This window comes from Ciona robusta, chromosome 1, assembly GCF_009617815.1.
Source record: "Ciona robusta chromosome 1, ASM961781v2".
Lineage (NCBI taxonomy): Eukaryota > Metazoa > Chordata > Ascidiacea > Phlebobranchia > Cionidae > Ciona > Ciona robusta.
In genome coordinates this window covers 8848667-8864992 of record NC_143235.1, presented here as the reverse complement: position 1 = coordinate 8864992, position 16326 = coordinate 8848667, and the positions used below count along the sequence as shown (strand labels likewise).

At 35.5% G+C, this 16326-nt stretch overlaps 7 protein-coding genes across 7 annotated transcripts; 3 read left to right on the top strand and 4 right to left on the bottom strand.

Moving 5' to 3' along the window:
* The first annotated feature begins 692 nt into the window (after positions 1-692).
* Positions 693-1335, top strand: LOC149742782 (DNA-directed RNA polymerase III subunit RPC8-like). Its single transcript, XM_089893775.1, has one exon. It carries the CDS (start codon positions 693-695, stop codon positions 1308-1310), a length of 618 nt encoding a protein of 205 aa, XP_089749901.1. The 3' UTR covers positions 1311-1335.
* On the bottom strand, positions 1264-2176 carry LOC149742781 (phosphomevalonate kinase-like). Its single transcript, XM_089893776.1, has one exon. It carries the CDS (start codon positions 2174-2176, stop codon positions 1592-1594), a length of 585 nt encoding a protein of 194 aa, XP_089749902.1. The 3' UTR covers positions 1264-1591.
* Positions 2177-2324: 148 nt separating this feature from the next.
* Positions 2325-7979, top strand: LOC149742779 (ras-related GTP-binding protein A-like). The gene is made up of 10 exons (XM_089893759.1): positions 2325-2420; positions 4909-5034; positions 5151-5250; positions 5356-5422; positions 5821-6043; positions 6238-6333; positions 6431-6523; positions 6596-6717; positions 7014-7129; positions 7382-7979. The coding sequence occupies exons 2-10, from the start codon at positions 5023-5025 to the stop codon at positions 7486-7488; spliced, it is 936 nt and encodes a 311-aa protein (XP_089749885.1). The 5' UTR covers positions 2325-2420; positions 4909-5022; the 3' UTR covers positions 7489-7979.
* On the top strand, positions 2802-4909 carry LOC149742780 (cytochrome P450 3A25-like). The gene is given in 2 exon segments (XM_089893709.1): positions 2802-3559; positions 3561-4909. Coding segments are annotated over 2 exon segments (1536 nt in total). The 3' UTR covers positions 4339-4909.
* LOC149742778 (spliceosome-associated protein CWC15 homolog) lies at positions 7540-9312 on the bottom strand. The gene is made up of 5 exons (XM_089893774.1): positions 9090-9312; positions 8726-8896; positions 8535-8636; positions 8286-8395; positions 7540-8210 (listed from the first exon to the last, which is right to left on the bottom strand). The coding sequence occupies exons 1-5, from the start codon at positions 9231-9233 to the stop codon at positions 8084-8086; spliced, it is 654 nt and encodes a 217-aa protein (XP_089749900.1). The 5' UTR covers positions 9234-9312; the 3' UTR covers positions 7540-8083.
* On the bottom strand, positions 9310-11227 carry LOC149742777 (transcription factor IIIA-like). Its single transcript, XM_089893757.1, has 2 exons — positions 10821-11227; positions 9310-10408 (listed from the first exon to the last, which is right to left on the bottom strand). The coding sequence occupies exons 1-2, from the start codon at positions 10902-10904 to the stop codon at positions 9482-9484; spliced, it is 1011 nt and encodes a 336-aa protein (XP_089749883.1). The 5' UTR covers positions 10905-11227; the 3' UTR covers positions 9310-9481.
* Positions 11228-11362: 135 nt separating this feature from the next.
* Positions 11363-14465, bottom strand: LOC149742776 (RNA 3'-terminal phosphate cyclase-like). The gene has a single exon (XM_089893754.1). The coding sequence runs from the start codon at positions 14021-14023 to the stop codon at positions 12680-12682; it is 1344 nt and encodes a 447-aa protein (XP_089749880.1). The 5' UTR covers positions 14024-14465; the 3' UTR covers positions 11363-12679.
* Positions 14466-16326: the final 1861 nt, after the last annotated feature.

Sequence of the window (16326 nt, the reverse complement as noted above, 5' to 3'; positions counted from 1 at the left end):
CTGCGCTAACAAGTGTTGAGAAAAGTGTTTTCGGCTGTCGACTCTATTTCATTCACAGAACAGTGAGAACAGACCGCTCTCGCGGTTGCCTTTCTTTTCTCAAATCTTTACTGATTGCTCTTGTCTTCCACTCGGAAGTAAAAATCAATAATCTATCTGTATTCTATATCAACATGCACTTCGGAATTACATATGTATTTACACTTTGTGAAAATGTGTAAAGGAATTTTGTTTATTTTTACAAAATGAAAAAGGCAATTGCGGGTAAATTTGATAAACCTCACGCTTGACTGCACACAATTAATACTACCATAGATACCTAAACATATGTTTAGGTATCTATGATACTACACCTACCGAAGATGTGGGTTTTCATATTTATATGCAGCGCAAAAATGTTAAGTGATGGAGAAAAATAGCTCAGAGTCACTTCATTAAATTAAATTGTATAGTTTTTGATTCAACAAATTAACAGAAAAAGTGAATACCTTAATAGGAATGACATTAAATGCCAATAATCCTTTAGACATACTGTTTTGATGGTATATATACTTTAAAAAGTATATCTTTTTTCCTGTTTAAAATTTAGCAGTTGGTAGAGTTTAGTAAAGTAACTTATAATTATCATGAACCAATTTTGATTTTCAGTTTTAAACTCTACAACCAAGTTATAGCTTGATCAATGAAAAAATATGTTTATTTTGGTGGAAATGAAAGACACTGTTAAAGTGGAACCATGGCTATTTAATGTCAACCTAAATGATGCAGTGAAGGTAGAATTGAACCGTCGTTTGGCAAACAAAGTGGTTTATAACATTGGTGTTTGTATCTGTCTGTTTGATATACTCAAATACGAAGACTCATACATATTCCCTGGCGATGGCGCCTCTCACACAAAAGTACATTTTCGGTGTGTTGTGTTTAGGCCGTTTGTGGATGAGGTTTTGATTGGAAAAATTAAGGGATGTAGCCAGGAGGGTGTTACTGTGAGTCTAGGTTTTTTTGATGATATATTGATACCACCAGAATCACTTCAACAACCTTCAAAGTTTGATGAATCAGAGCAGGTGTGGGTTTGGGAGTATGAAACTGATGAGGGCACCCATGACCTATTCATGGATGTGAACGAACCAATAAGGTTAAGAGTAGTTGATGAAACATTTACAGACACCACACCAATGTCTGCACCTCCCACTACTGCCACAACCAGCACAGAAGTAGCATCAAAAAAGCCAACAATTCCTTATCTTATAAAGGCTGTGATTTCGGAACCAGGTTTAGGTTTATTGTGTTGGTGGACTAATGGATAAATAAAAATTCAAAGCATTCCGTTAATGTTTTAGTCATTTGACGATGTCAATATTTATACAATACAATGTATTTAAGATTCATGACAGTAGTGTAAAATGTGATCTTTACCTACAACAAACATGGTCTATATGTGCTGTATGTAACTAGAATCTTCGAACTGATAAAGATCATTATAATGATTGTGATAGTTAGAAAGGGAATAAAAAATAATGAATGATGCAATGGGTTTAATTTATAAATGTCTAAAACCAATACTGTATATTTAAATATTAGTAAAGCTTTAATCTGGGTTTAGTAAATTTGACACTTGTGTTATCAATGGTTGCATGTTTTCTAGTAAATTTTCTTCAGAACCATTATTGTGTATGATAAAATCCCAGTGAAATCCAGAATCCAATGCACACTCTGACTGTGCATCGTCCACTCCACATACAAATTTCCAACCACGTGTGTTCCGTGTATGTTCGGTAGCTTCAATTCGTACGAGTTTTGTCACGGTTAGGCCGTTTTCTCCGTACGAATCATGCACTACTTTTAAATCAGAAGGTCTCCGTGCATCAGTGATTACCCAAACGGGAAATTTGTGGCATGCTCTCGTTGCAGCCTTCCAGAAGTATGAAGGATCTTCATTTCGCTTTAACTCGCCCCAAACGATCATATCTTTTCTATATTTCTCTTTATAACTGCTGGAAGAAAGCAGCTTTTGATAGTCAAGGTCGTGTTTATTGGCGTATTCCTTCTTTAAAGGTGCTGAGAGTTTTATAAGTACGCACACTTCCATGCCAAATATCCGTTGCAACACTTCGGCGACATAATCCTTGCCAGATTTCCTTTTACCGCTTAGTACCAAAATTACTTTCGGCATAGTTCGTGACGGTACAAACCAACAAAAAAGACGTGTTTTCTTATATCATAATCTAAAACCAACGTCCGATCATTTTGAACGATGTTCCACTTCACCCAAAACCATGTGAACTGAAATGTTATCGCAGCTGTGGGGAACTACCTTCAGATCACATGACTTACAATCTTACATAATAAACAATGAAAGAGAAGAGGAGAGAGTAAACGCAAGCAAAGGGCAAGGATTTTCAAGTACAGGACCCAAGGTAAGCAGCGTAAATCGATGCATTGCAATTAAATAATACATTTCGTAATATGCATTGTTGGCATATGCTAGTTTTATAAGTTAAAACTTATTCTTTTACATAAACTCATTAAACTGTATAGGCTATGGCCTATGCCTTTGATTAGTAAAACGAGCATGCAGCTTCTCACCGTCAACACCTTACTGTAGTGTTGTGATTTAAACTTTAATTAAAACATATGTTTAATTAAATTTAATCAAAGTATATAAATATGCAACCTTTTTAATGGACCCTTTTTTAACTTTTTGATTAATATTTTAAATGTATTACATATATAATTTACCTTATTTGCAGTTATCATATTTGTGTTCTATCCAGGATTTACGAATATAGATAAAAGCAATGTACATACCAAGTTTTCTGTCCGTTGAAACTTTGGTTTTATTAATAACATCTCTTGTGTTGGTTCGAATCTACATACACAAAAAATGGCAGTTTTTAAAGAATATCAATATCCCACATATTCAACCTACAATTCTACAACTTGGAACTGTTCGGCCATTTATTGGTAATTCAGACTGGATGATGAACAGTCATGAATATTGTAAAAGGAAACTTGGTAAGATCTATGGTGCATACCTTTTTCTGACCCCACAAATAACTGTGGCAGATCCAGACATCATAAAGCAAATGTATATCAAGGAGTTTGCAACTTTTCCCACTCGCCAGACCAGTTTGACAAAAATTAATGGAAAGGTGATGAACACCACTATTCTGATGACGGAAGGAGAGCAATGGAAAAGAATTAGAAACACGCTTACTCCTAGTTTTTCAACCGCAAAGTTGAAAGAAATGTTGGGCATAATGGAAGACTGTTGTAATCATGCAATTAATATTCTTATTAAAACTACACAGAATGACCAGGGTAGGTTTGAAGCAAAATCCGTGTTTGGAAAACTTGCTCTTGATATAACCTGCTCTGCAGCATTTAGTGTTGACACTCATCCTCAAGAATTAAAAGATGGCCAAGAACCAAAAATCATAAAAATGGTGAAACAAGCATTTGGTTTTGAAATAAGTCGCAGCCCATTAGTTATGCTTTGTTTCATGTTTCCTGCATTTGAGGAAATTCTGTGCAAACTTGACTACAGTATAATTCCAGGATACAGTTAATTATTTTGCTAATCTTACAAAATCACTGATTGATCAAAGGAAGCATTCAACAGTAAAACCCCGTGTTGATTTGATGCAGCTTATGCTTAATGACCAAATATCTGTTGAGGATGTGGCCAAAGGTAAATCCAAAGGTTTGACCCAGTTAGAAATAACCAGCAACAGTGTTCTCATGGTATTAGCTGGGTACGACACCTCAGCAAATGCATTAACACTACTTGCTTACAACCTTGCTACCCACAAAGATGTTCAAAAAAAGGTTCAGGAAGAGATTGATAAAATGCTAGAAAAGTATGGCTCTTTAACGTATGAAGCACTTAACAGCATGAAATACCTTGAAATGTGCCTAAACGAGACATTAAGGCTTTACCCTCCTATTGCTGTAAACTCTCGAATCCCAAACCGTGACATCACTATTAATGGAGTCTTTTTACCAAAAGGTATTCAAGTTATTGTCCCAGTTTATGGCATGAGCAGAGATGAGGAGATATGGGAGGAGCCACTCAAATTCAAACCAGAGAGGATGGAAGACATGAGATCAGTTGATTCCATGATTTTTCAACCATTTGGTGGAGGACCACGTGGCTGTATTGGAATGAGATTTGCCGTGTTGGAAATTAAGCTTGCAATTGCAAAAATTCTTCAGGACTTTAACCTTGATGTATGTGAAAATACCCCTAAGCCCCCTGTACAGTTAGAATTTAAATCCACAACACTGAAGCCAAAAGGGGATATTTACTTGCGAGTAACTCCCAAATCAAACTAGAATTCAATTTCCAATGAACTGAATAAAGTATTTCGGTGTCATTTGATTATCTACCTCATAAACTGTATGGATATTTTATTGTTTTAAAATTTGATAATAATGATCTCTCATTGGTCAGTTTCAATCAAAACATAACAAACCTGGTGTGTTTTCTATATTGGCTGTTATGTTTATACTGTAACTGACCACAAGTGAATCAAGTTTATTTTAAAAAATTTTTTTTTTTTTTAAATCTGAACCAAGTTTATTTACCTGGATTTCTCATTGCTTGTATGTAAATAGAAGGTAATAACAATAAATATGTTTTATTTTTGAGGAATTATCTGTACATTTTTCTTTTTCCAGAAATTATCTTGTAACTTAAAATTTACTTGAGATTTACCCTAAAGAATCATGTTAATGTTTAGGCCAGAAGTTCAGCTACTTGAAAATATGTTAAAGTAGTAATCGTACATCGTAATTTTTTTATATGTTTTAATTGAATTTTACTAAGTATACATCTGTAATACATTTTTATCAGTTTTGTAATTTATTTTCAACCATTTTTTGTATCATCTACACATTTTAAAGACTTACAGAAGCTTAGGCATATTAAGGTGACATTTATCTAATATCCGAAATTGAGGTTACTGAAATCATTTGAAGTTACTTTTTTGATATTCAAGTGCAAAAACAAGTCACAGAATGAAGAAAAAGGTATATTATATATATATATATATTAAATTAACTAATATATACATACGGATATGCTTTTAATAATTTCTCTTTTCTAGATCTGAAGTTTATGGATGAATTATTTTGTTTGTTTACAGGTTTTACTCATGGGTAAATCAGGAGCAGGAAAGACGAGCATGCGCTCAATTATATTCGCAAACTTCATAGCAAGAGATACAAGACGACTTGGAGCAACAAGTAAGACTGTAGCAGACAAATAAGTATTGTTTAGATGTTTTATACATATAAACATGTAATTTAAAACAGTCAAATAAAATATAATTAAAAAACTTTTCTTTTTAGTTGACGTTGAGCATGCTCATGTAAGGTTTCTTGGCAACCTTATATTAAACTTATGGGATTGTGGAGGGTAAGTTTATACTTTTTGTGTTGACCACATTGCATAAAGCACTGAAGCAGTATTTATATATAGTTATCATAAGCATGGTTGTTAAAATCTCACATGCGTGTTATTGTCAAATGCAAGAAAAGATGATTGATAAAGATGGTTATTACATTACAGTGAGTTTCACTTTTATTTGAAAGTGAAATCTGGAAAATTGCAGTTCAGCTATTATTTTCTGCTGACAAAGCAAATTATTTGTTTTGTTATGTTGTGCTAATTTAAATGCAATGCGAAAAGGCAACCCTTGACACCACTTACAATATACATGGTATAATTTCTATCAAGAACTAATATCTTAAGCTCCAACTGAGAACATTGTTCATATATAAGAATAAGGAAGTTAATATTTTATTATCTCACAGGCAGGAAGCATTCATGGAAAACTACTTTGCAAGTCAAAAGGACAATATCTTTCGTAATGTTGAAGTCATGATTTATGTCTTTGATGTCGAGAGCAGAGAATTGGAACGTGACATGCATTATTATCAAACATGTCTTGAAGCAATCTTGCAAAATTCCCCAAATGCCAAAATCTTCTGTCTTATCCATAAAATGGACCTGGTACAAGAGGACCAAAGAGACATTGTATGTTACAATTTCAGTATATGTTGCTAGCTTTGTATTTAGAAATTCTTTATTTGATATTAAACAACATTAAGTAATGTAAGAGCACAACTAGGGCAAATGTGCTATGTAAACAGTAAACACTTAATAGACCTGGTATAGAAGTTCTATAATAGAACTTTTTATAGTTGTATTTACAAGTACAATATTTCCAGGTCTTTGGTGCAAGGGAAGAGGAACTTGTCCGTTTATCTAAACCACTGGAGTGTTCTTGCTTCAAAACTTCCATATGGGATGAGACATTATACAAAGTGAGTTGCATGAGGAGTTCTAACTCTCGCTATATTTCACAGTCTGACATGCTCCATGGGAGTTTTTTTTATTTAAAAAACATTTTTATAATTCCAGGCGTGGTCAAGCATTATGTACCAGCTGATACCAAATGTACAGGAGTTAGAATCAAACTTGGCGAGGTTTTCAGAGATTATTAATGCAGATGAGGTAAGTGGACAATTTTTTGATATAAAATCCAATTTTTAGATCCGTAATTTATACTGCTGCATATGCTTACAGGTTCTGTTGTTTGAAAAGGCAACTTTTTTGGTTATTTCTCACAATGAAAGGAGAGAACATAAAGACATTCATCGCTTTGAGAAAATAAGCAACATCATAAAACAATTTAAGTTAAGTTGTAGGTGAGTACTTCTTTGAAGTGAAACATCTTTTATTCATGCATTCACACATACCACATAAGGGATAAAATGTCCACCACGTTCATTGCTCTAAAAACTGGCCTGTAATACCTATAGGTAGCGGTGATATGACTGTGTGCCATTTTCCACCCCTTCGATTAGAAAACATGTTTAGTGATTGCACATAAAATAGTTTACCATATCACTACCCACTTTAGAAATCTTTCCCAAATAATTATACACAAAGATTTTAGTAGATGTGTCCCTTTGATGTTAATACATAAACCATCATTCCTTAGCAAAGTAGCTGCCTCGTTTCAAAGTATGGAGGTACGGAACAAAAGTTTTGCAGCTTTTATTGAAATGTTCACTTCAAATACCTATGTGATGGTCATAATGTCAGACACTTCAATGCGTAAGTACTTTTTCTGTTACGATTAATGTTTAATGTATGTGGAAAAGTGGCAAAACTGTAACTTTATTAAGCTCAAAGTAAGAAAAGTAGGGGGGTAACATTCTTTTTTTAATTTTTTATCGTTTTTTCTAGATCCAGCAAAAAATAAAAATAATATATTATATATATATACAATTTATACATATATGTTTTTAGCCTCAATGGGTATCATTGCAAACTGTCGGATTCAATGCAAATCCTAATTATTTTCAGCATCCGAGTTGACGCTTATTAACATCCGGAACGCTCGAAAACATTTTGAAAAACTTGAAAAGCTCGACCGGAATCGATTAGACCCAGGAAGGCAGTGGAAAGTTTGATTTCTTGTGATTTTAAATTAACTACATGGGATTCTGTGTAATAGGCAATACGACGGGACATTTGCGTTTTATTTTGCATCTATTACAAAACAATGTTAGCATAAGCAAATGAAACAGTTTTCTTAAAAAATCTACATTGCAACTATGCTCATCGTATATGGTGATACTTTCAGGTGTTAGTACAAGTACATTAAATACGGTATTACTTACCATCTGAGCAATGATAATAATTGCAACATAAACCTTTGTTTTAGCTGGTTGTTGCTCTTTGCTTATATATAGAAATTTTTACATAATATGTGAATTAAGCTTATTTAATTGTTGGTATGTTGAACATTGTTCGCACATACTTTAGCTTGTACCTCTCCAAATTTAATTTTTTTACATTTGTATGTGCAGTGATGTATGAACGACTTTCCTTGACTTTTATCCACATGTAATTACTAATTAAAAGTAAACTGACAGATCCAAATAAAAAATAGCAAATACAACATATGCTTAAGATTACTGTTATGGCCAATAACAGAAATACATTTAATTTCATCAGGTCGCGACATCCTTGCTTTGTTTTCCCACCATCATGTTTGTTTACCATTCACTTCACATATTTGTCCATGAACTTTTTGTGGAATTCTGATCGTAGGGTGTCGTTGATAAAATTCTGTTTTGTCTTGTCCGATTCACCTCGTGCACAGTTTTTAAACACTACATCATCATCCCATCTAAGTATAGACAGATTAACATTAATAATGAAAACTAACAAACTTGTATGCAACTATGACAGTGTATAAAGATACCTTCTTTTCACAGAAAAGTTAGAATTTGCTTTGGCATCAGTCAGAAGTGGGTTTCCGCTTAAAATATTTTCTGTTCGGATTCGCTCTGCTTCTTCTCTCTTTTCCTCTTCCTGTTTTATAAAAAGAAGCAGATATGACATTAACAAAATGCATATACCTGTATAAGGATACTGGGCAAAAGGTGAATAATGCTTAAACTTATAAATTTGTATAACAGCTCTTCTCTTTAAGCAACACAACCTAGCTCACCAGTTTTGCAGTCTCTTCAGCTCTCTCTTTTTTAATTCGGTTTAGCTCAGCCATTAATTCTGCTGTGTCATCTTCAGAGTCATCAGAATCTGAGTCGCTGTCCTAAAATTATGAAACTTTTAAGCATAAGCTGCAACAATCCTACAATACATTACATAGCAACTTAAATATATAAAATCTGTCCCACATACACTGCGCGCAGCATCATCGGCATCTAAATTGGATGCGGGAACATGATCTAATCTTTGTCGTTTGGAGTCTCGTGATGACCTGCTATCAGACCTCTTATCTGATCTTGATGAATGCTCCCTCTCAGCTAACTCATGACGAAGATCTCTTCCTCTGATGTCTTCTGGAGCATTCTAGGATCACAATAAGTATTAAGCAACTACTTTAAATGTTTTGTGGAGAAGTAAGAACCCACAGCAGAGCATCCCTAGTAGGTAGGCCACAGTTCCAATGTCCCATATTTTATGAAAATGGAGACTCAGAGTTTAGTTAATCAATTATTAGCTAGTTGAATTCACAATCCTATGCTAACATTACAATTCTTACCTGGCCAGGTTGTCTGTACTTAAGTGTTTTGTGACTTGGTAGATCCCGACTTGAATATTGTTTTGATAATTTTCCTAAATCACTTTCACCTCTTGAAGCACCGGCTTTAGCAGGTGCGAAGGTGGCTCGGTGAGCAGTTGTCATAATGAATGTAGCAGTAGAGTTTCTTATTTATGCAACAGTACAGTTAGCAACCTTATCCAACAAGATAACTATTAAATCTGTAAGGGGAATGACACATATAGAACATTGCTGCAATTGAACTAAATCTTGCCACTTACGAATATATGCATGTGCACCATAGTTGAAAGGAAAAAAAAAAACAAGGTATTGCATGAAAGGAACAGGTAGCTAACAGCGAACATTAAGCAATAAGCAAATTTTATGATCAGTTAAGCAACTTCAGGTAACAAAGCTTTTTCATGATTGAAACCAGTGATTCTAGATAAGCAACTTAATTTGTCACATCTTGTTTTCTTTGGCAATGGAACATAGTCTTCTTGATGAATTAGTTCATGGGTTTTCAAACTCTTTTTATAGGCAAATATTTTGTTACAACCAGCATGGGTACATTGGAACTTCTTTTCATTGAGATGCACTATCTTAAAATGCATTTTAAAATTGTATTTGTTTACATATGTTTTCTCACACTTTGTGCATTTAAAAACTTGCCGCTTTTCACTGTGGACTTGCAGGTGCTGCTTTAGTTGTGATGGCTGTTTAAAAGTTAACCCACATTCGTCACACTTGTTGACCTCTTTGTGTTCTGTAGCAATATGTCTTCGAAGTAAGGACCAAGTACTGCAGTTTATTGAACACATCTTACATGAATATCCATTATGTATCTTCTCATGCCTCACTTTATGTGATAATGTAAGAAACCGCTTGTCACACTTGCTGCATGGAAAAGGTGGGACAGCAGTGTGCTGATAGGAATGCTGTTTTAAAAGATGATGCTTGGAAAAATTTGCATCACAGTCAGAAACCTCGCAACAATACTTTTTTCTATTTTCTTTTGGAGATTTGTTGATGCCATGGGCCTGTTGGCGATGCTTGCTTAGTGCAGATGTGCTCTTGTATTCTTTCCTACAATCACCAATTTGGCAAACTGCTTTGTATGTCTTATCATGTGATAGCTTGTGACGCTGCAAAATTTCCTGATCTGCGAAAACTTTACCACATTCAGTGCATTTATGGCTCCAGTCATCTTTATTTGTGTGTTTTCTAGCAAAATGAAGTCGTAAATGTCTTTGCTTCTTGTATTGTTTTGAACAAGCACTGCAGGTGTGCATTTTCTTCTTTTGTTCTGCATTGGAGATCTGCAGAAACAACAACACATAAAAGGTAGAAGTTATTAAACAAGCAACCTCGTAAAACCGAAAACATGTCACATGTTAGTGGACTACTTTAATGAAGTTACATTATAAAGAAGAAACCTTATAGCCTTTTAAACAACATTACAAACACAACTTAAACTGGCTTTCAGGATACACATTACGATGATGATTTTGTTTACATGTAACTTTTTGTTAGTAAAAATGAGTAGCCTAAATACTAAATAGTTAAGGGATAGTGGGATTCTACTATAGTCTACTACTATTCTATTGTAGTGAAGACGAAGAATTCTCCATAGTATAGTTTTGATTCAGTGGCTTGGTGAGTATTCTTCATTGAGACCAAATAAGCAACTACAAAATACACAATTACGACAAAATTCAACATATCACTCACCTTTTCCTCGTCGCATGTGCTGGCCATTGTCGCGACACCACAGCAGCACTCAACTAAAGTCTCAATACAATTTATGCGTTGCATCTACTGCCACCATGCGAACAGATACATGACATTCGCGGTGGCCACTTTTTATTCAAACAGGGAGCGACTTAGCCAGGCGACATTACTACCAAACTAGTAAATATACGTGAACTGTCCATACTTTGTTGCCGGGGTAATAAAATGTTGCCGCTGAGAAATGTAACCCAATGGTTCCGCATTGGCGTACAGAGTCAAAATTCGCAAAGCTCGCGGGAGTATGTCGCCTGTGGTAAGACGTTTAACGGCAATTGCTTCACATTATTGGGCTGTAATGGGTTGTCCAAATTGTCAACCATACATGAAAATATCCCCCAAACCAAGTTGCGACGCCAAGATAAAGAAGGTACATGCGTTCAAGTCAGGAGTTCTAAATATTTCTTTGAACAAGGAAATATAAACATTTAAGTTTTTACACGTCACCTTCATTAGTACTTTTATACAAAAAATACACAATACAGTCAAATAGAACTTGTTTTATATCAACCAACAGAAATGTTTAGCACCACAAATAAAGAATATATCGAAGGAACGAAATCATGGCGGCATTGCAGCTAACTTAGGAATGGCATAAAATGATTTCATTTTTAAGCAGAAGAACAAGATAAAGGGCTACAGTTTTCACAAAAAAAAATTGAAAAGTCATAGATTTGTCTTTTTCAACATTAACCGGTTACTCAGTATTTGTAATTGTGTGTACTGGAAATTTGTAAATCAACTAGGAAGATAAAAATTGGTGTAATAATAAATAGAACTGAAACGGCAGCTTACAGAACATAAAAGTATATTGAGCATATATAAATTCTATATGATTGTAACACTGCCAAATTAAAAGTGGCCGTCGCAGCAGTTTTTGAACATAGACTATCACTATTAAAATGCACATAGAAAGACAAGAAAGGCACAACTAGGAAACACAGAAGGGTATACAATTATAAGATACAACAAGACTAGTTATAATGTGGTTATATGTGTAGGCTGAATACAAGCCAGTCTCTTTTCACAGCGGTATTTGCTACATCTCTACCCGGCATCACTATGCCTGCTCACAATGATTCAAACAGCATTTGAAGTTAATGCAATACTTTTCATATAGGCTACATTTTCTGTTCATTTGCTTATAACATGGTAGATTGTAAAAATTTGTCCATGCTTGTTACATTAGTCACAATCACAGAAAAGAAGGTTTGAGAAGAAAACACAGTTTCTATTGATCTTATAATATGAATACTTTTATGTATTAACATGCATATCATTTAAGGAAAGGTCATCTTTAAGACTTGCTCAATAAAATGAATAAAACGGAAATTCGCACATAAAACCCTACTATGAACAGTAACAAAAAGTTATGTTAGTTGTAAAAGAAATAAAGAAGTTAAAACGGTTTGATACAAATGCTTGTAGAAAATGCACAGTCATAACTAACAAAGGCAGAGATCAAACAGAGACAGCTTAAAAATGCAAAAATGTCAATGATGACAGTGTTTGACTGAACGAGGAAAGGTCATTTTCTGCTGTGTGAAATTCAAAATGGACAAAGTACAAGGTTAAGACCTGGGGCAATGGGTTGTCACAGTAAAACCAAGTGTCAAGAATGAGTCTTGCAAAATGAAAACAACTAAAGAACTTGGTTGACATATAAAAAATAAAAGGTACCAGCATAGCAGGATTTCAAAGTTCCTGTTTAGTAGACTGAACTTCAGGATTTCAATAACAAAAATCTTAGTTTATCTCATATAGAAAAGGAACAGCGTCATGATCAATTGAAAAGCACCAACTTAAAGATAAGGATTGCAGTGACCAATCCCACAACATTCAATGATGTAGCTATCTGTGGCATTTGGAGAAGCTTGGACAATATTGAATTGAGCCTGGGTCATCATACTTGCAATGTGTATAGCAGTTTGCGTGTGTAGGGTGATTGGGCCAGTTTTAATTCTAGAGTAACCAGCTGCAAGGGCCATGAATATGATCAGTTGATCTTGCAAGTATTCGTCAACACATGCACCATAGGATAGATTCCTTAGCAGCATTTCAGCAGCATCTGATCCAACCTGTTCTGCTTGTATACCTTTGCGACCAAGAGCGGTACCAGAGATGCAACATCCTGTTGTTGTTTCGGCGACTACTATTATTCCTGTGCCATTGCCAACCACAGCATTTTTTGGTTCTTGAACCGCCTGAATATTAATTGGCACCTCAGGATAAGACCGCCACAGAACTGAGGTAGCAGATTTGGCCATCTGCTGGGCTATTTTGAATGGGATGACTCCAGCAACAAAGGCACGTCCGGTTATTCGTTTAATGGAACCTAGATTAGTGAGGTTAATTGGATGAAGTTGACGAATTGGCTTTGCTTGAACAGTGATTTCACCACCACCTCTTGGAAAGTAACCTCTCTTAACGATCTGGCAATCCATGCGCACACCAAATGCCTCCAGTACCGGCTTAAGCACTTGAATGGTATAATCAATTTGTGGGGCCATTTCAGCATTGGTGCCTCCACAGAGGGTCAAATGAGATACACTCGGGGTAAACATTAGGCAAGGCAGTGCAATTTGTAACAACAGGCTTACAGCACCAGCTGTGCCTGTATCACCAACAAAGGTCCCACTTTGTAGCATGTTTGGTATTAGTGTGTAGCACTGCGATCCAACCTGGTCACCAGTTAGTTGACCTGAACATAGATCTCTCACAAGTTGTATGCCAGTCATATGCTGTGGTCGTAATCCGGGGTTAGTTCTGTTGGCACGGATAGAACTGATTGAGATAGGCTTATGTAGAATAGTGCTGAGAGCGGTCGCAATGCGAAGAATCTGACCTCCCCCTTCCATAATCCCACCATCTATCTCAGTAATGTCTGCTGATTCAGCGTCATCTGAGTTTGTTGTCCATTTGTTGTAGCCATTGGTAAAGCTTGAACTAGGGAGCATACTGGTGCCTTTTATGTTCGGCATTTGAACGTTACTAGAATATGATCCTGATCCAGGGTTAGTCAAACTACACCCTGGTATCATATCATTCATAGGATTCGCACTTTTGCCACTTGCATTGTTAAATTTGTTCATGTTAGAAAAGTTATTTTGGTTCCGAAATGGAAATCCTGAATTACCACTTGCCATATTAGAAGTTTGTTCTTTTGGCTTTCTGCTTATGAAAACGGGAACAGATATATGCTGATAAGTTTAAAGACCACACAGGTTTAACAGTACTAAATAATCAAACTTTTATGTCTGATCAGAAATGCAAAAACAAAGTTAGTTTGGTTTAATTAAAAAGTGTAGTATACGTGCAAAACGGCTGCTAAATTTAAAAATACTGCAATTATATCATACCAGAACATTATTTCTTGGTACTTACCAAACACGAGTGCAATAGTTATGAGGATACGAAAATTGCACTTGCATAATTGCAACATTACTATGAAATCTGCTCACCTGCGATCTGCACAATTCAGACAAAGAAATGAGAGCGTCTTCTAGCGGCAACCTGAGATCAACAGTTTACTTCAGACTCCCCAGGTTTGATGTTGTAAGTGATTCTTTTGTTCAGTATAGGATAATACGTCGAGCTCATGTCTGGAAGTTTTAGGTACAGTATTGTATTGAAAATAAAGACCGACTAAAGCTAGACTTAAAAAATTAAAGGTAGGTAAAAACTAAAACTACAAGCGAAACTTTTACAATACTTTATAAACCACCACAAGGGGCAAGAGAGGTCTGTATCAGAACGGTTTCCATATAGCAGGCACACAAAAATATCGGGCATTTCTGTTTACACATCTTTGCTTTTAGAATACTGCAAATATAAGTGTAAGAACACTTTGCCCAACTTTTGACTACAATTCGTCCTATGTTTTAAGGAAAGATTTAATATTGTTTCTTCTGACCTAGTTTTGGTTAATCGAAGCATGACATCACTTGTAACTTAAAACGATGAAATTTCTTTCGTTGTAACCCTACTCACGTTAACATCTGTTGTTAAGTTTTCAATTTCAGGCAAAATATCCTTCATTCATCGATTGGTGCCGTTAAGGGAGGCGTGTTAGTGGTCCAATACTAATTCATCATCACCTATTACGGTTAGCTCACCAGGGATTTTGCGTGCGTCAATCAATCTTGGGGTAAACAAATTTGCGTATATAACTGTCAAATATTTTGCCAGGCCAATTCGGGATTTTTGCTTTGGTTATCTAGGCCGCCCATCTGCTCACGGATTAATTGTTTGGCCTATAGCAGTGTATTTCTCTCCTGGGAACGACTTTGTTACAGATTGTATTTTATTTCATCAAATTATGTGCCCTGTTTTAAAACCATATTTGTCCAAATATGGTTTCATAAATGTGCGCCGAATAGCCGTGCTATAAAAAACGTTCAACGTGCTTGCACGGTTCAACGTTTATCTTTTTAGGTGGTGGCCGTTTCGTAAGCGTACCCGCTACCTGTAAACCATAATATCTAATATTTTCCAGTAGTACAGACTGCAGTGATGCATGGTTGGCGGTTACTCAATGAAAACAGTTTCAGTTTTTTTCAATGCAGCTTAAATTATAAGCACTTTTCAAACTCGAGCCACTCCAATCAGGGTACTCTATTCATCTGAGGAAGACTTAAAGCTTCAAGAGTTTTCGAGATTAAGTGCTCGGAAAAACTGTTGCCGCCAAATTCAGTTTCCTGTTGCAGAAAAATACAGCCGGTTCGGTAAACAGATTGTACGATATATTTATACCATACTTTATACAGTTTAGACACCTATTTATAAACACACAGACCTAGGAACGTTTTCTTTAACGCTCAAGTTATAAGCGCCTTTGATGGCAGGAAGTATGTATGAATGGCAATCAAATGGTGACACTGCTTGTTAACAAAGTCATGTCTCCTGAGCAGTGTTGGCTAATCGAATTCACCGTTTGTAGGTTTACCCTAGGGGCATTTAAAAGCAATTCGCAAGTGCAATTATGCGTATAGGTCAGTCTTCATAGACCTTGTCAGCATAAATATTTCAAACATTTTTTGATCGCGCACAGCGACCGTCCAATTCGGTGTCCAGATAAGCGGTTCAATCTCCCTAGGGGGTCAAGCATGTGCCTAAGCTTACTGTTTTTATAGCCGCATATTTGAGTAAAAATTCTTTAAACCCCGCAGTGTCTCGTGTCTTTAAATCAGCTTTGACGAGAGCTTTAATTTTTGTCCGAACTTCTATACTAGAATGTCAATTCGACGTGGTACTAATTATTCGATGACACATATTGTTAATTCACATTCTCCCTACATGATCACCTAAATATTCACACGTGGGCAGTATCAACAGTAACCAAATATGTTCGTATTGTTCATTTCTGATAACAGAGCGATCTAGTTTCCATCATTTTCTCGGCTCCTCAGATTACAAGTTTCAGCTGCCACACGTTCCATAGCAGTTTGAT